General features: G+C 32.8%; 1 protein-coding gene across 5 annotated transcripts in view; it reads left to right on the top strand.

Annotated features, from left to right (window-relative positions):
• Sox102F (transcription factor Sox102F) overlaps positions 1–21,009 on the top strand; it is a 190,584-nt gene that overhangs the window by 152,425 nt on the left and 17,150 nt on the right. For all 5 annotated transcript variants that reach the window (XM_065349588.1, XM_065349589.1, XM_065349590.1 and 2 more), the window contains 2 exons: positions 959–1,663; positions 5,040–5,262. In XM_065349588.1, coding sequence (XP_065205660.1) covers positions 963–1,663; positions 5,040–5,262 — 924 coding nt within the window. In that variant the 5' untranslated portion in view covers positions 959–962. The remainder of the gene's footprint in view (positions 1–958; positions 1,664–5,039; positions 5,263–21,009) is intronic.

The following is a 21,009-nucleotide window of genomic DNA, read 5'->3' as shown; positions in this document are numbered from 1 at the left end:
CAATTTCAAACTTCTTTAGAGTTTTCAATGAAATTTTCATTATAACTTTCTACTTCCCACAAAAATCACTCGAAATATAAGAAAAAAATGTGTTTCTACTCGCGAGCAGAAAATTTTTCAAAATTTTCGCAATTCAACATTTACTACGGGAGAAGATTTGAAAAATTATCAAAGCTTGATTTGAGTTTTTTGATCACTTCTTGCTTGAGAGTGGTTTCCATTATTTTATTAATTTTTCAAATCGAAGCACCAAAATCTGAGTTGAAAGGTACTGAAATCCGAAATTAAAAATTCGTACTTTTTCTTTTCCGAACCTTCTGAGCAGTTCTCCCTTACCTCACAAAACAACAAATCCATCATTCAAAATGTTCAATTTCATAGATTATGATCTTGAACTCTGTACCTTTTTTCCTCGAATTATAAACGCCAAATCTTATTTCTAAAAAGCTCATTTTTAATTGCAAGATAGTACGAACCCGAACGTTATCAATTCTCTACTTTTGAAAAAAACAACTTTCCAAAAATTTACTCGGAAAGAACAATTGGTCGAATTGCATGATTATTGGTTAAAAACATTTAGCAGTATTTTCTCTTTCGCAATTTCATCGAAACTCTTTCACTTGAAACAACCCACTTCATTTACACGTAAACGCATAATTTTCGTCAACAGAAAAAATATCAATTTATTCAACGTAAGTATCATTCGTGATAACCCACAGGTCAGGTCAATAGCGTCCAGACTCGTAAAAGGTCTCCACTCGTCTACCGAATACGCGGATTTCATCAAAGAAACGCTCATCGCGCACTCTTTCCTCTCTAACCTTGAAATCCACAACATATGATTCATACGAGAATACCTCGAATCGGAATCTCGGAATGTTGACCAAACAAATGTGTGACTTTAGATAAGATTTATCAATTCGCGACTAATGGGTTATATTTTCTTCCTATGTTACAGAAATATGTCTGCGAAGCGGAAATCACCGCCTTCAAAGTTACCAGAAGGATCGGAAATATCGACGTCTGATAGGATGACCGATACGGTGGCGACTACGTTACGTAACAGCCACAGCCACAGCCACGTCGTCGATACGAAACAAGACAATGATTCTAGTCTAGAAGAGCACATCTTGCGCGGACCCAGTCCCAGTCCTAAGCGTGCCGAAGAGAACGCATTTCCTTATAAGATGTCTCCGACCTCGGAAACCTCGTCGGCGATCGCGTCCGGCAGCGAATACGAGGATTTCTACAGCAACGACGAAGACTGCGGTAATTCGCCGTCGCAGAAACGTCCACGAACGCATATACCGGCGACGGATTTTAGAAATTTCGAAAACGGTTTCGCCTATTCGACGTACGATCCTACCAGTCCGCTGTTTTTGGGCGGCGTACCGACCCCCTTATCGTCGCTGCTCTCGCTACAACAGCAGCATAGCAATTACGAAAGATTACATTTAAACAATAATAATACCTTATATAATAATAATAACGAACAAAATTCCGTATGCGGTACGAACAATAGTCGAAATTCCGATACCACCACCACGAATACCAATTCCAGTAAGAAAAGCATGGAAGACGTGCTCAAGAAGCTCACATCCAAAATGAACGATAACTCGATAAAAGAAGAAAGATCGTCGCATTCCCCGTCGTCGAAGCGAAGGTAAGAAATTTTTTTCTTCATTAAATGCTCATAATATACTCGTACTTAACAGACTTAAATTAATGTCAAACTGATATTCTGCCATTAAGTAGAAGTATCTACCGAAGAAAAAAAAATCATAAATTTCACACAAAAATATTTCCTTTCTGCTTCACCTGACTTCATTTGAGAACTCGCAAGTTGACCTAAATCAGCAAGAACCAAAATGACCAGTTCTCAACTATGAGGGATGAAATTGAAACATAATGTAAGAGATGACGAATTGATAGATAGTGGGATTTTCAGCTCGATTTTTTTTTTTTTGATTTAATTTTTTGGGGGAAAAAGTCAACATTTTTCCAAATTTTTTCATTTCTCAAAAAAAAAATTAGCAGAGATTTGTAAAAAAATTGATTTTTTTCAAATACTTACGTATTTACGTACAAAATTATGGAAAATTTTCAAGTTTCATTCATAAAAAAATGGAAAGCGAAGAAATTTTTTCAAAAATTCTGATTTATTTCTAGTGGAAAAAATGGGGTTTAATATTTTTTTTACAACTATTTCAATTCCAATTATAAATCATCTAGGAAAAAAGAGCGTTATACGAGGCCGAATTTCATATAACTCAGAAAGGTGATCAGAATACAATGTGTTTGAAAAAATTACCCAGTGAATCAAAAAAATATCAGAATTTTCAATATTGAAAGTCTATAATATTCCTGACAGGAGGGGGCAGTTAATGCTAGATTTGTATTTGAGATACCTATTATATGAACTTCAGATCGTACAAGAACGTTTAGATCATCACCATCTAAAAATTAAAACTAACCGACACACAAAAATCGTGAAACGAATTCAATCCAATTGCACTTGAAGCTATGCTATCTTTTTCTCCAAAATTCCTGCGGGAAAAAGGTCAGCAGGCAACAAAAAATAATACCTACAATTAAACCGATCCCATACACAAAATTCCAGATACAAAATTAAAAATTTCCAATATTGATAAAACTCGTAAGATATCTCTCATTTTTTGAAGCCCGAGAGAAAAAAACAAATCCAGAAAAAGGAAAACCAAAACAATGTACCAAATTCATAAGTACCTATCAAATAAAATTATGCAAAAATGACCCATGGGCCATATTGTATGTCACAAGGTCGTTACATTTTGAAACTGAAACGATCTGTAAAAATCGAGACGAGTAGGTAAATAACATACTTAATTACGATGCAATCACGTATAGCCAATAAAATATCGAATACTTCCCTCATTCGTAATTGACGATTTTTTTTTCTCTCGTATCAACTTTCGTCACAGGTAATTGATTTCAAACTAATCTATTATAATTTGAGCAATGTTTACAATGGAAGATTACACTGATGAGTTATACAGGCGTTCATTATACGAGAGATAACATAAAATTAGGCACGATGTATTTCAAATACATACATACTATTATAATGTAATTTTAATTCATCGTGCATCCATTTTAAATTTCGTACATAAAACGCGATTAGAGAACGCAATAAAAGCAATAATTAAAATTTTAAAATACAAATTAAAAAAAGAAGAAAAAAAAGAAAGAGAATTATTATAAAGATTCTGATACGTTCTATAATAATGCAGTGAAGAGCAAGTACAAAATTTGTATAAACTTAATTGTTCTTAAATCGACAATATTTTTTGACCTCTAAAAAATAAAAAAAAAAGAATCACATAAGAGCGGTCCAAAGTTCTAGCATCATAATAAAGAGTTAATTTGTATAGGTAGAGTGTGAACAAATGCAGATTTTTCGATTGTATTTTATCATCGCGAATTTTTTTTTGTCTGTAATTTCGTTTCTTCTCGCGTTAAAATAAAAAAAAAAACGATAGAGATAGCGAGTATGTGGGTGATTATTATAAATACACTACACACGCCAATTTTTCTCTCTTTTTACTTAACCAAAGTTCAGCTCGGTTGGTACTTTAGAATACATTTTGGCTGCGGCAGCGACATCAGGTGGTGGTTGTATGGTATGCGATTGTTATTTCAAAACAACGAAAAAAATGTAATTTCGCTGAAAAAATTCGAAAAAAATTGGCATCCGCGACAATCATATTTTCCGGAGACTATTGAATCATTTTCAAAAAAAAACCATTCCTATAGAAAAATCTCCAATTTTATTCTCACTTCTTTTGTTTAAAAACAAAAAATGGAACTTGCGACATTCGAGTTTAATTAACACGTGTTGAGAGAGTATATCAAAAGTTACCCACAACTACGGTATAGATGTTGAATGAAAAAAAAAGAAGCAAAAACAGGACAAGAGCAAATCGAACGAATACAATCATCATTTATTCATCGATGATGTAACATTATTACAGCGGTCGAGCGCAGTCTAAGGGGGCGAGAAGCAAAAAGGAGAGAGCTGGTCCATACATTTTATCGAAATTGAAACATTTTTTAAAAAATGTTTGCGTGGGATAAAAAAAAAGGGCGAAAGGATGGCCACAGAATTGGGTAATTTGTTGTTAAGGGGTTAGCGATATGGGAAAGAAAGAAGAATAAAAAAATACAAGTGTACCGAGCTTTTACCAAACCGACTAGTTCGTTTCGATGATGACCCTCGCGCAAGTTTCCAATTCGTTCTCTGGAGAGCCATGAATAAATAATAAACGGAAGTTTCGGTTTCGGAGACAACGAAACAAACGAGTTAGTATTAGAAGAAAAAAAAACATATACAGTAGATCGAATTTATGCTACTTTATTCCAAAGAGCTGCCCTGAGTGGTATTGCGTTGTTTTTTCAACCACCACCCCTCTCTGTTCTCTTCATTTTTTACGTAGTACCTACTTGGAATTTAAAGTGTCCAGTTGAATTGTAAAATATACAATAATTTGATTCGCACATGCAAAAAAAAAAAAAAATCACGATAACGTAGCTAATCACCTATACTATGGGTTGAAAGAGAAAGAGCTAAATGACATTTTCAGAAATTACGAATTACCATCCTGTCGATCAAAATTAACAGGATCGAGAGTGATTTTCATGGGTCAAACAATAAACTGGATTTGAATCGAAATCCAGAAGTTGAAATGATTGAAATTCAAAAAAAAATCCCAAATCAACGAAGAAATTGACTAAAAAATTGATAAAATTTCAATCATTTTTGAAAATTATAAGAGATGAACTGATGATGATTTGAAGTCATCAAATAGCAAGAATTAATCCGATTTCTTCACCGATTCATCCTCTACCTCTGGACAAAACAAGGGTCGATTTTCAATCCCTCCCAACGCAAATAGAGTACCCAAATCGATCACAATAAATATAAAAATTAAAATAATTACTTCTCATAACAAAAATATTCTAACGCGTCATATTCAACTCGTAAATTACCTTTTCTGTTACAGCATTTCAGCCAACAACTCGTCCGACCAAAGCAAATTCCATCACGATGGCATCGATCCTGCACTACTGAGGTTACTCCAGTTCCAAATGAAGTCGAACTCTGATTCATCCGATCCGGCCACCATCGCTGCTGAACAAGACAAACAATTAAAAGATTGGATATTACATTTGGAAAAAGTACGAGAGAAACTGGCATCTCAACAGGAGCTTTCTCAAAATAATAAGGTAAGCTTTTAAAAAAAGCAACTATCGCATGCATTAATATTTTCTAAAAAAAAAAATAATAAGTATCTGCTCAGTTATCACGGCTACATCGTATACTATAAATAATATGGGTAAGCAAAATCTCAAACGTATCGAGTAATCCGGAGAGGAAAAACTCCGGCTAACTTATTCGTCGAATGACTAATTTACTCAACATATACTTCTTGCGTCAACTTCACCAAATTCGTTATGCTTGAAGATATTAAATACTCTAAATACATTATACACAACTGGGCAAACCTTTTGAAAAAAAAGGCACGCAGAAAAAAAAACACACCGAAAAGAACCGAGAGAAAAACGAACATAATCAGTAACTACGGTACGTGCACAAGATGTGTATAAATAAATTTAATAAAAAGAAAATTATTTTATAAGGACCTCCTGCAGACCTCGTCGAATAAGAAAAAAAAAATCTCACTAAAATTTAATCACATAAATGGCTTTTTTTCTTTCACATAATTTAAAAATCTATTAAGTTAAAAATGTGGGAAAATGCAAAAAAAAGAGAGAGGAGAAAAAAATGAGAGAAAAACTACATCCTTATATAAAAGTCGCGAATTATAAAAACGACGTCGACGACTACGACTACGACGGACATCTGTACAAAATAAAGAGACTCGTAAGGTCTTTTGTCAAACCTCAAGTTCGCATAAAAGGATTTAAAACGAATTAATACGGTCTAGAAAATACGGCAGTAATTATTCGGAGAGCTTGAAATCAATTAAATTCAAAAGTCCGAGAGTAGGGTGAACATTAAGCGGAAGGTTTTTCTTTCGCTTTGAACATTCAAAAGGCGAAAGAAAAAATATATAAATCTTGCTTTTTGGACAAACAAAAATCCACTAGCACTTTGATCGCCCGAATAAGATGGAAGGTATAGCGTAAATAAAAATAAAAAGAATCAACCGTCAAAAGATTCTTTTTTAGCATAGCCTACAGTACCCGAACTATACGTACGCGTATGAATGAAAAACTCTAAACTTTTCCATGTTTAAAACTACATGGGTACTTGAAAATTATACAGCTTGGTTCTGAAATATTAAAAAATTCATTTGTAACGAACGTTTTTTTGACGAATAATGGTAGAAATCTTCAGCATTGTTCGAGAGAACGTGAAATTCCCAAGGAATAAAATTGTCCAGAATGATGCTACTGGAAGGCCAGATCGGACTGTACAGAAAAAGAGAGGGGCTCAGACTCTTCATTCGTGAATAGAAATTATGAGCCGTTTAGGAAATGCTAAAATGCTGTAAAAAAGGAATTTGTGCTCAGGAGATGAAGCCAGGTCAATAATTAGTCTGAAAAATCAACTGATTAGGAAAAAAAAACTCCTCTGCATCCATATCCATACAATTTGAACCAAATTTTCTGTACTTGAGATAAATTAGTGTTCATTTTTATCTCAATATACGAAAAACAAAAGATACACATGGTCACGTGACTCAATCAGGACGAGAAAGAATGTAAAAAAAAACGATGTACAAGATAATAACCGTAGCCCGTAGCATAAGACTATTATCTGATAAGGTGAACACGATAGGAAATGTTTATTAAATACCAAGAGGTCAACAAGAATTAATTTCAAGTGGAAAAAGCCTCTCATCTTATCGTACACGGAAAAGGTAATCTAATTTGTCGCAGCAAGAGGGGAAAAAAATAACGAAGAAATTGAAAAAAAAAATCAAAATCAAAATCGTCGAAATCGGCATGCCGCTGGGGCAGCAGCACCGTCGGCAGCACACATTACAAACGCATTATGCTCTAACGAAATTTAATTCCGACGAAGAACAAGTGGCAAAGTGGACTAATTGAAGCGTAAACAGAATTAATAAAAGGGGTAAAAAGTCAAACGGAATCGAATATCAATTCGTATTTAAATGAAAGCAGGGGTTCGGTAATTAAAGTCGAAATACAATATAAAACATATGTCCGAGAGTCCTTCATGAAGTGTTGCCCCTACACGAAGAGCTCTAGCGCGCCCCTAAACGCGTGAAACCTTTTGCCAGAAAGGCACAATAAATCATAACAGCTAAAGGAAATATTATTGCATTATGACACCCTTTTGAAAAGCGCCTTTGGTTTGTACGTATAGTATAAGAAAAAGGGTTGATGTTTGGATGTGCGGTGAATGGCGTCGCGAACTACCCGATTTTTTTCCTCTTTTTTCGGATACTTTTTTCCACCGACCGATACAGCTATCCCTTTAGAACGACGCGGTCGCGCAACATCATCATCCCCGAGTAAAAATACAAATTGAACGCTTCCTAGTGACAAATCCGGCTTAATTGTGTTTTAATTTCTATTCCACGTATTTGAAGGTCTCGGCAAAGGTTTGAAAATTTTTCGATACATCGAATTATAATCTCGTATATTTGGGAGCGATATAGAAAGCAAGTCTACGAAAAAGGAAAACACTTATAAAATAATGATTGATTAGCATTTTCTCCAATGTTAACATTTGCTCTCCTATACTACGAGTATGTTGTTTCACCGTGTGAGACTTTTATACGTGTTAAGAGTAGGTATATTAATGTATTTGATGGCGCGATCGTAAAACATATCAGGTTAAAGAATTTGTTAATTTTTGGCAACCTCGAACGCATTATTTTTTATTTATTCTTCATGCTCGATAAAGTCTCGCTGTTGGAGATTTTATCAAATGGAAAATTTACACGTCAGATTGAGCATTTTCTTGATTTTGAAAATAATGAGTCGCGGTGCCAACAATATTTTTTTTGAGCTATTTAGTGATTTATGCAGCTCGTGTCGTTTATTATTTGAAAAAAAAGAACAGAAAGAAGACACCTCAATTTAAAAATAGGTTACGAAATTACATTGTACTTGAGGTTTCATTCGACCTTATCGAGTGTTTAATTTGGTTTTACACGTTTTAACGGTAAATTAAGCCACCTTTTCGTCTGGTAAAATTTAGAATTGGGGGAAATTTTCGAAAATATAAGTCTCAGTTCCGTAGTCACCCAACAATAGGTATATTCTTTGACACGAAAATTTACATCGATTCATATTTTTATGAACTTGACCCCAAAATAGGTATAATTAAGTTGATAAATTTTCAAATTCAAATCGAAAAAAAAAATATATTCTGAATGGCTCGATGATCATTAATCAAGCCCCCCCCCCCCCTTCCATCCTCCATACATTCACAACAGAAATAGAGTAAAAACTAGAGTTAACTACAAATAAAGCAAAAATTTTCAATATATGTACCTTTTACTTCTGATAAAAGTCCTTCGAAGCGAAATCGAATTTCATCGTGGCTTACGTATGGTAATCCAAAAGTCTTCACAGCTTTACACAGAGAGCCCAATTACTTTAAGGAAAGAAAAAAGTGATTGAAGTAACCTTTTTAGTTTGAAAATTAACCAAAATGTAACAAAAACTATGGAAAAAAGTAACCAAAAGTGGCCAAAAACTACAAAAAAATCACATAAATGACTCATTTTTTGAGAAAAATTTCAATTATTCGTGAATTTCCATCTTTACTCGCTTTTATCAAAGTGATGAAATTAACTCATTTTGGATTTGGAGGAAGGCGAAAAGTCAAAAACAGAAACGCCGAATAAAAAAGAAGAGTCGACTATTGAAGTGACAATGTGACCCTTAAAAAAAAGTTTCGTCTTTCTTTGATGCCACCCATCGTCGGGGAGAGTACTGAACCAAACTTACACCCGAGTAGTCCTGACCAGGGGCCCTTTCCTGTGCAGGACTACGCGGATGTAAGCGTAGTTCAGCACTCAACTGGCACTGGGGCAAAAGCTTTGAAAAGTTGATGATTTAAAAACTCAAAACATCATTCTTGATGCAAGAAATGATTTTTTGTATGGCTAAAACATTTCAAATAGTTTTCAGGAAATTTTAGCAGGTTATCTTTGAAAAAAGAAATAAAAAATTCACAATTCTTCAAAAGTAGAACAACATCCTTCTCAATTGGTACTTTTTTATGGTCATTTTCCAAATTTTGTATTTTTTTTTTTGCAATTATTCTTCAAATTTTGAGGCAAAACATCGTAAAAAGTAATCTTGTTGGGCTCCCTGCGATCAGCAATCACCGTCGCTCATTTCTGTACCTGAAAAAATCATAAGAACAACGTTAAAATCAACCTTATGATTTCTCATCAAATATTTAGGTACCTAAACGAATCGATCTGCATTATTTACAAAAGTACATTCAACCGTACTGCAGACAAGACATACCAAACAACTCAAACAAAACGACAACAAATTACAAACGCTTTCACCTGGTTAAATGTTAAACGTGTGACAATACAAACAACAAAATTCATTGGACCGACGAACAGGTATGTTGGCCAGTGAAAAATGAAAGCAGAATAATAAATGATTTGATGTTCGCCATTGTGTGCGATATAAAATCCTACGCACACCCACCTGTATGCACAAGGTAAACTGACTGTTTCTCCTCCTGTGCTTTTTACCTTGTCCAATCACAATACACCTTTGTTCAATGTTGACCAATCTACTGTGCTGTTGAACGATTCTCCGGCCAGTAGGTACAATGTTGGCTTTCTTTTGTAAGTTGTTCTTTGTTGTTGTTTTTGTTTTGTGATGGAAAAAAAATACCAGATAATATTCTCTTTTGTTGGCTTTGAATGGGAAAAGAAAAACCACGTTGTTATTATGCAGCGTTCTATCGTCTTTTTATTCTTGTCATAGTTGCATTAATATAATGTTTTGTTGAAATAATGAGTTCTTTTTCGCGTTTTAAAACTTTAACCATGGTCCTATTATTTTTTTTCATTTTAGTTATTGTTCTTTTGTCATTTTTGTTTACTTGTTACTTTTGTTTTTTTTTCTTCTTCATTTTGTCAAGTAAACTCTTTTCTTTGGAAACGTGATGACCGAAGAAGCGGTTGTAAAAATAGTGATTTTTATGCAGGCTACTATACCTTCTATATGAGTATACGTGTTCAGGCACTTTTCGTTTACACGAACGTTGGTTTACTCTTGAATTTAGCGAAATTATTACGTAAAATGAAGACACCTCTTTACAAAAGCTTCAACTTGAATATGAGTATCTCGTACGAGCAGTCCATTAAAAGCTATACATACCTAACTAGGTAAGGATGAACTCAAATTTACAAAAACGAAATCTCAGTATCTCAAACATAATTTGATATTTAAGATACCATCATTTACTCTGACGATAGCACCATATTAATAGATATTAAAAGGTACCAAATATCGACACCCTCCTTAAATCCGACCCCCCTCCCCTCCCCTCTAACTCGCCTGATGCCACAAAATTTTTGGAAAGACATCATTTTTCTTATACTTTTTTCACAGAAAAAGCGAATGAGACCAAAATCACCATGGTAAACCCAAATGGTGAGAAATGAAAAGCAAAAAACGAAAATCAGAAAGTCAACATTAAATTTTCAATTTTGTTCGAAGTGAGCTTGTGAAAATAGTTTTTGGCGGATAAATTTCGTGCTAATTTTTATTTAAAGCTGACACTTGAACGAATAATTAGTGCTAAGTAATTACTTTTTGGATAATTTCAGCGGTGACTTTTCAAATTTCTGGCCAGAGTTACTTTAATGAAGTGCCCTAAATTCGACCCCCCATTGTTTTGGCAATATCAAGATTTTGTTTTTTGCTACAGACATGCCAAAAGATAAACCAAAATCGTAAGAAATGGACCGAAGTTTCCGGTAAAATGTTCTAAGGTACCTTTGTGTTGATATGTCAAGTAATAAGTATCTGTTTTAACGTCTTCAGACTTTGAGTTTGGTGTTTTTTTGCTCATTTTTAAATTTTAACATGTTTTTTGAGGGGGTCGATACTAGGGTCACTTTTTTTTTGTTGAATTTTTGAACTTTTTCGGAAAATGTAAAAAAAAAGATAGTAAATGAAAATGTTGGGTCTTGGGGCTTTGGGATGTTGAAGTAGACATGTCAAGCTATCGTTTAAGCCATCACCGACATTTCCAGCTCAATTCGGCTCCGAGAAATTCAAAAAATAAACTAGGGGGTCGATAATTGGTACCTTTATCCTTACAGACAGCCCATTCAAAATAAACTTAGATCAAAATTTAAAACCCGAGCGTTATTTTACCTCAAAATTCCAATCATTTTTTTACAAATATCTCTATCTCATTGTTTAGTAAAACTTCTTTCATGAAAATTTTCGAAATTCATCAGTTCTCAAATTCTGACAATAATTTTCAGGAAATATTTATGTATGTAGCTGCAGCGAGGCAAGGGCAAAAGCTTCCGAAAATTCACAATTCTTTAAAAGCAAAACAAAGTTATACTCAATTCGTATTCACAACGGCTATTTTTCAAATTTTGTTGAAAAAAAGGCATAAAACACTTGGAATTGAAATGCAAACCAATATTTTTCGATACTCCAGCCAGAGCCATCAATCGGTAAAAATCGAAAATCTTGAAAAATCCCAACCCAATATTTTATCACCGATCGCAGTATTAAAAGCAAAGAACACGCAACAAATTGCAGTAGATGAGTATTAAGTAGAACAAGTCGAGTTACAGCTCTAACACAGCAAGCAATACCAAAACAAAAACAAAACTGGAAGTATTATATAAAATCACTTACGATCGGACCGAAGAATCAGTTCATTATCTTCGTTAGCTATTTTCACACCGGCTGGCGGCTACGCTATGCGAACTGCGAAGTAACGATCATTCAACTGCCGAGAGATTATTTCCAAGCAACAACACAAGTCAGTCGAATCGAAAACAAATACAAAATAGAATAGCAAGAAATCGAATATGTGCACGTTACTTCCGATACTTACATTCATAAATGAGCAACAGCAACTTCACCGATCAACAGGACAGGATTTCAAGACAGCTGACAGAATTTTTACTCGCGAATACGAAACGCACAACTGCGCGTAATAATCGTTAGCAAATCATGATATTCCACATCATATGGTTTCGAATTCCTACGATCCCTGAAATCAATAATTAAACAATGCCGTTGACAGAATTACGAATAATCATCACTAAAATACATCATATATAACTCTTGACATCTCTTACAAACATCTCAAGGCGTTTACAATTTTACACATACATGTATCATAATGGCGGTAGAAAGTCGCGGAAAAAATGTTGACTGTCGTAGACATTACAAAGTGCTTGTTGGCGGAAAAGTAAAATTTCCGTAACAAAACACTTGGAAATTTAGTCTACCATAGTTTACGTTTACTCCGCAGCTTTCTACGGCTATAATATAAGTAAAGGATTTGCACATAAAGTGAAATTTGATCGAAGACGCCGATGAGGGAAAAGGAAATTTGACTTGGCTTACCTCATTTCCAGTTTGAGTTTTGAATTTGACGTTATACGGTCAAATAAGCAGATATCGTACTTACCTTATACTTCATAAGCATTAAATTGCAACACTTCACGAATAGTAATCGAATTAATTAGCAAAAAATCACGCGAACCGGCAAAAGGACAAAAGAACTCAATTAATTTCTAGTTTCGAGAAATAACTGGAATTCTTTTGGCCATTTTGATTTTGTCTTTTGTCATTCGTGAAACAAGTTAGGCAAAAGACGAAACAAAAATTGTAAGAAATAAAAAATCAAAATCAGTGCAGGCAAATAATTTGACGTGAAAAATAATGAAAATTAATTTAAATTAAATTAAAAATTAATAATATCAATCAATATTCAAGAGTGCATTTTTGAAAGAAAAAATACAACAGAATTAATAATATTGTTAAGATGAACATATTGAATAAATTTAAAAAGAAATTCAACCCTTATTTGCTAGAAAAAATGAGATTGCGAAATTGCGAGGATTTGATTTTGATTTGATCGATTTATCGAACTCTGATAAGCATCCCTGTTTTGGTTTCAGTTTCTCGAACAACCAACAACAACAAAAATAAAACCATTTTCTCTTCCTCCCTTCTTGCCCTTCGATCCATTTTTTTAATTTTTAAAAATAAATACAGGATCAAAGTTCTCATCTTCTCAAATCAATTATCATAATAACATAATAATTGATAGTAAAATAATTAATTCATAGTTCATAACCTTTACTTTGACTTTGATGCTCATGAAATCAAGAAAAATGCGTTGTGATTTGTGAAGTTTCAATGGCCAAATTTTTTTGTTTCAATGATTTATTGAATTATTAACCAAGGCTCACAACCTATTCTTTTGCTGTATGACACCTGCTTTGGCGTTTTTATTTCCAATCTGAACCTGAACAAAATTCTATAAGAAAAATAGATGTACGAACTTCTGACAATTGACAGGTACGTTACAAACGTAATTTCATTATTTTATTCATGAAGTTTTCCGTATGTATCTATCTACTTATAAAAATCTTTCTCTTCAAGCTGACGAAAGGATCGACTTGTCCTTGTTCTCATTGATGTTGGAAAACACTCCGTAACTCCGTTCTTCGAGTAATATTCTGTTTCACCATAAGTGTACGAAATTCTTATCTGCTCACTTCCTCAGTCTTCAGTATGCAGGTATATTGAAAAAATTTTCTAATTAATCGTCAGAAACTTGAATCTAATCATGTAATTTCTTCATTTCGCATATCATCCTATACGTATTCACAGTTTCTATAACTAGGTATAGGTAGCTGTGTGTGTGTACCTTATCTAATCAAGTTTAGAAAATCACAATGGAAACAGTACGTCGTTGATGAATTAAAAAAAAAGTTTCACGTTTGTTGAATTTGGACGTTAACTTTTAATTCGACGAAACGCACCCATCACTGAAATGAATGAGCTTTAATAAAAAAGATAGTGAACTGTATGCTTAACGCTAAAAGCATTTCTCTAAAAGGGTTTCGTTTTAAAATAGTCTAAATAAACATATAGTGTCTTTGCTAATTAATCAGTCTCTTTTATACGGTGTGTTTTCGAAGAATATCGTCATACTGTAGGAGTTTCGAACCCTGAACGGTGGAAGGGAAAACCTTCAGCTTCGGGCTCGGGCTTCGTTGGGTAAACCATTGAGAATAGAATTCGAATTCGGAAAGGTATAGAGAAAAGGTATGCAAAGATCAAACAAACGTTGAACACTGGAAGACCACGCGTTAGCTCATTTTAATAATGTCGTCAGAATGGTTAGTCAAAGGAAGGGCAAAACGTATTTTGATCTTTGCGCTGTCAAAGAGTATAATGGCAAGATACCATTATATTAGCATAAGATGAGATAGCTATTCTCTATGGATTTTCGTGTCTAACGTATAAGATTCGACGTATACTGTACACTATATCCATGTTTTCAATAACTTTTTTCTCTGGTGTTACTTTGGGTACCTATAGAGGTACCTACACACTATGTAGAGACATTTTCACTGGCAAGCCATGTCAACCGCGATCGATCCGAATTAAATGATTAATTCTTTTTATACGCGGCGATGCTGCCTGTACGGATTTTTGTATTCACCTGTTTTAGTGCATCTGCCTGTAAATAATCCGGCAACAAGAAAAAGGACATGCGACTAATTCACTGTTTTTCCCAGCGGACCAGGAATAAGCGAGGTAGAAACATGTGTCATATTTTGTTCGACATAATCTTCACTCGATAGAAGGATTTTTGCCATTTTTCGCGTCCCTTCACGAGTACACATGTAGTTGAAAGTTTCCCTTCCGATAAATATTTCTCGACGTATTACTTTCACCACCACTTCGTTGAATCCTTCTTCCCTCAGTGTTACGTACTATATGTTTAATCTGTCCAGCCTTTTGTTACTTTTTCTCCATGTCCGTAGAGTAATCCATTAAACATACAGATCTAGTTGCACGATGGTTAAACATGTTTGGAATTCTAAATTACTAATATGTTTGAAATTTTCAAATACTCAATTTGGATTACACGCTTCCAACTCCAAGTAATATAACTTGGAAATTGGATAAAAAGACATTGACGTATGACCGAGGAGAATTCTTAACAAATGCGACAAAGGTTCTACAAGTTTTTTCTCATCAATATACACTGTCGTGTCACCTTAATTACGAGTTGTTCTCTTTAAGATACATAATACTCATTTTGTTGGTAATTCAACGGACGCAAGTTAGGTGACATATGGATAATATCTCGACTATGACACGCTGACAGAACCTGACAAAATTAATACCAACAATAATATTGGCATTAGCGTAAAATAAAAGAACTGCCAAAAGAAAAAAAATGTTTAATGAAATGAACGTGCGTACGTCTTGGAAAAAAATAGATGCTGAAATATGTACCAAGTTTTTTATTCGTTGCATTTCAAAATTTATTTAATAATTTTTAAAATTCGAGTTGAAAAAAAAAATAGAAATAGGAATTCTGCTGACTTGAACATTTTTTTTTTTTTTTTTTTAATTGAGGGAACTTTTGAATTTTTTTATGAATTTAATTAACACCAATGATATTTTGAATTCCATCATAAAAAATATGACATCTTTCAAGTTTGATTAGGCTGATAATCCCCAGTTCCAGTTCTCGTTCCTTTTTCGAACCTTTTTCTCAATAATGATCATATCCGATCATAAATTTCGATCATTTAGACTCCTAATATTAGTCCTAATAGCTCTTGAGATCTGTATAGAGGTAGGTACTTACTTTTCTACTCATTAAACCCCAACCCCTTCATCATCATACATAGTTTCCAAGCTGGCACAATCGTCTAAGTGTATGTATAATATGTACTATGTATAGTAATGGAGTAAAACGACTCTACCTGATTTTCCTTTCAAAAGACATCAAAAATATGTTCCACTGATATGATGATTATAAGGTACATACATTTTAAATATGACAGCTGCCGTTGCTCCGTGTTATTTTTAAGAAAGACAGAAATAAAACGTTGTAACCCGTACATATAATAACATTTACCGCAGATAGAAATAGTCAGATGTAATATGCTTTAGCTATACATATATTTCGTAAATATGATAAACTCTGACAAAACTCCTTTATCATAAATATGGATTACACTGCGGGATTATTTGGCGGTAAAACAACGGAACTTGCGTGAGCGAACGTTTTTCAAAAGGAGGAAACACGATTTACTCTAATTAAAATTTGGACCTGTGAGGTGAAATGAAGCGCTGCCAAAGTGTAAATTCTTTTTAAAATACGTATAATTATAATGAAAATTTTGAGATTTTTTTCTCATTTCATTGGGTCGTTTTCGTTTCATGTTGTTTCATTTAAACAACTTTCGCGATAATTGTTGAAAAAAATTAACGTCACGTCTCCTATGAACTTCCCATTAGGCAACTTATACTACTGCGAGTTTAAACAACCTGGCTTTTTTACCTTTGCATTTCTGTAAAAGTATCTTCGCTTAGATGTTGAAAATTTTTTAACGCTTTCGTATCAGTTCTGTAATTTATCAAATAACTTTTAAAAATCATCACTTCGTATCAATGGCAAGGATATTTCGCATTGATACGCTGTGCTAATATGTTGAAAACTTGGCACGAGCCCATAAATACTGCACTTCAATTTAACACTATTTTTTTCCCAAGCTCGAATATACGAGTAAGTAGGTATATTCTTAATAAGAACCATTCGACGGAAATCATCGACCGCGGTAAACTTTTTTTTTCAATTATAATCTGGCTTTTTCCGCGGTACATTTTATTTTCTGCAAAGATTAACTACTCGTATTTTATGGTATATTACTACACATTCGTATACTATACGAACAAAGCTAAGCATTAAAAAATCTTCATTTAATTCATTCCATTAAAAAAACACGTCATTAATGAAAAGACAAATTTCTAAATTCACCTAATACCAACATAAAAATCATTTTAATATTTTGGAAGAAACGGTTGATAAAAATTTTAATGTCGAAAAAATTTTTTTAACATGTTGTGATGAGAAAAAATGTCATAATTATGAGTAATTTAAGATTTTTACGTAGAATAAAAGATTTCATTTGACGCCATTGCTGCAGGCGAGATTATTTTACGACCTCTTCAATTCGTTTGTTTCATTATAGTTTAATTTTACCCAAAACATTTCATTACCCGTTGAAAGAATTTTGTTTTGTTCAGCACGTAATCTTACTAATATGAATCATTGTAATTTGAAATAGGCAATCGTGGGTGGGTTCGAGAGGTTAATAATATTTACGAAAAAAAAAGAAGCACACGAAATGGAAAGAGGGGAAAAAAGAAATTAATTTTTTTTTTGAAAGAGATGTTAGTATTAAAATTATGGATTTATTTGAAGTTGTATCTGAAAAATTGATTCCAAAAGGTGATCATACTGCTCCTCTTCCCCTTTCCAGCTGTTGAGAAAATTTATCTTTTAGCTGTCAAAGTAAAGTTATCACTTTTTTCATTTGAAAATAGGAAAAAATAGTCCAACAAGTTGAAAAAAAATTGCAAAAAAAGTGAATTTTTCACAATTTTTTCATGATTTTTTGTAATACTTATTTGGAACTTGATTCAATGGGCTCAGCCTCCTCTCCTCACATCAGAAGAATAATTGAACTCAGTGCTATAAAAATTTGAAAAATTATCACTTTTTAGAAAAGTGAAAGAAATAGCAGATTCAGTTGAAAAAAATTACACTTTTACCTACTTAAAAAAAATAAAAGTGTAGGTACCAAATACATTATTTTAATTTTTTCAAATTGTAGTAAATTTTTCTTTCGTTTGTTCCTTAAGACTTTTTTTAAAAATTTGATCATTTTTGTGAAATATCCGTTCAGATTTAGCGAAGTCATTTTTATTTGATTTATCGTTTTTTTTTTCAAATGCCCAAAAGTTGAATTTTTATTTTTTATTTAATAGTAAAAATGGAAAAAATCAAGCGGATTTTTCGGTTGTAGGTGAATTGATTACCAAACATTTTTGATGAAAAAAGATGATAGAACTTATTCCTACTTATATTTTTGGAAACGTTACAAAAATCTGTAAGAATAATTCGGAGTTCCAAATCTTTAAAAATTTGTTGAAATTACAAAAAAAAACTGATGAAAAATTGTTGAATTGTAAAAAATTGTTCAAAAAAATAAAGAAGAAGCATAAAAACTACGAATATTAAAAAAAAAAAAATTTAAAGTCCCCAAAAATGGTAAAAACAGTAAAAAATTGTTTAAAACGTTGAAAAATGGGAGAAAAATTATAAAAATAATTTTATACCTAATATGAAAAACACTGTTACAATTTACAAAAATGATTGAAAAATCGATAAAATTGAAAAAAAAATTGTTCAATTATAATATTGATGAAATAGCGAAAAAAAATAACTTTCAGAACGAAAATCGTTTCAAATAACAAAAAATTTTCTAAATTCAACATAACATTGTAAAATTCACGAAAAAAAACAAAAAAAAAACTTGAAAACATTCCAAAAATTGTTGAAAGAATTGTTTTAAATTTTCGCAAAAAAATCTCTAAAAAGTTATGAACATCTCTTTGAAATGACCTAAACTTTCTTAATAATTTTTCAATAGTACGAAATACGAAAAAAAAAATTTTAAACGAGGAAGGTTGAAATATGTATTCTCAAAATTGCATAAGTAATTTTAAAAATTTTTAATGATTTTTTTTTTGAATGAATTTTATGCCAAATATTGTATAATCCTGTTCACTTTCTCTGATTTAGTCTGACACACCCCAAAGTTTTGAAAATCCAAAACAGGCCCAATTCAAACATAATTTTGTTTCCCATTATAAAAAGATGATTATGTAAATTATTAAAACAGACCAACTCTGTCTTATTAAAAAATTTATTTTGAACAATTTTTGCTCACATTTTGTATTTTTTTTTTTTTTTTTTTTTTTAGTGAAAAAAAAGACAAAGAATTAGAAATTATAATAATTCAGCATGATTTTTGATCAATCACATTGGTTTCAAAAAATACCAATTCTTCACCCCTGATTGAATGCAAAACAACCCTTATTCCTCTACTAAATAATACTTCCACTATAGCAAAAGTTAAGACATGGCCAACTTTCAAACACCCCCGTCTTATTATTCAGCCACGAACAAACGAAATGTTCAACTTGGTGACAATTGTATACGCAGAAATGCTTCGACTTTGGCGAATTAACGTATAGAGTATAGGCACCTATAGCACAATTTCCCAAATAATAAAACCATCCAGCAAATAAAATGGAAAACGCGAAAACATATATTACGTGTAACGAACGATTTTAAAAGCAATTGAAGGCTATATAGGCCTAAATTTGAATAGGGTAAAATAACGAGAGCAGCGAATTCTCAACAACTCGATTAAGTCGCCTAATAACGAGGGAGTTGGCAAAACACGTGTCAATTAATAAACGGTATATATGTCACTGTATAGACTATTCACGTGTGCACGTGTGGTAGAAGTACATTCGATTGTGCAAAGGAGGGTAGTGAAAAGACTGAATCAAGTACCGATTGTGGTTTTAGGATGGAGTTAGTCGGCTTTAGTTTTCACACAATTAGGGTGACGTATTTGCCTTTTGTGTTTTATCGATACCATGTCTAGTGTTTCTCAAGTTTCCAATGCTAGGAGAAAAAAAAACACCTCTTTCGTTCCTTCGTATAGGTACCTTTTGGAATGATGAGATTTCTCAACATAAGAGTGTACAATTAGCTACCTACCTAGATATCTTTGTCGTCGAAAACCGATGATTATTTGGACAAATTATAATCAAATTAATCGAAATGATTTTTTATTTCATGTGGGGAAACCCTACAGTACATATATTGCTAGATAGGAGATAACCTCCCTTATCATTTGTTTTATCGTACAACAATACACACGATACAATCTCTCTATTAATCATTTGTTTTGTCAAATCTACCTGATAACCAAACTCTTTGATCGGATTACAAAACATTGTTAACAATAAGTCTTAATTTCCTTGCAACAAATAATCAATCAGTTCACGCTGCAAATACGTAAATCCAAACAAAGCTTTCTCTTATAAATAAACCTCGCAATCCTATACTTATTAATTTCGTTTTAAAAAATACCCCTCTCTCTCCCTCTCGCTCTACGCTCTGTCTGTGCTGTGTTCTCAATGAAAGAAACAAAGTCGCCAAACTGGGGTCTGTATGAAAGCTTCTGCCTCTTAATCGGCATTAGGAATAAAAGGGGGAGTGAAAAGGTTATCGTACACGTACTTCGAACATCAATTTTTCCACCATCACCATCACCTAATTCTAACCTATAAATGCCTTTTTCAAGTACATATGTACGTATTATGTATGTAGTACATTCTATAATTATATTTTAACGAACTTTGTTATTTGTTATACACTTATAATAACGTCGTAACAATAACAAAATGAATTTTTCCTTACGCTCGACAACGAAAAAAAAGAAAAAAATCAAAACAGGGAAGCGAAATATTACGTCGTGTAATTATTTTTCTTTCTTTTTTTTTTTTTTTTAGATTGTGTTCTTTTGAACAAAAAATATACACAATTCTCTCTCGCACTTTTGTTTTATGTGTATGAAACGTCGAGTACATTCCATTAAAAATCGCGAATAAATTAAAAACAAAACCAGGCAAAAATCTTTCTGGTGCAGCTTTATTGTGTAGGTATAAGTAAAGGTACGGTAACGCTCCACTAAAGGAAAAGTACCTACTAACAAATGTTTTGTTTTCTTAATAATTGAAAAATATTCAAATTAATAGTTAACGTGTTTCGAGGGTGTTTTTCTTCGTGAATCGAAAGTTCTTTCTTCTTTTTTTTTCTTGCTTGATCGAATTTTTTTA

Source organism: Planococcus citri, chromosome 2 (assembly GCF_950023065.1).
Source record: "Planococcus citri chromosome 2, ihPlaCitr1.1, whole genome shotgun sequence".
NCBI classification, from domain to species: domain Eukaryota; kingdom Metazoa; phylum Arthropoda; class Insecta; order Hemiptera; family Pseudococcidae; genus Planococcus; species Planococcus citri.
Note: the sequence above shows the minus strand (reverse complement) of the source record. Positions and strands in the feature narration are given on the sequence as shown.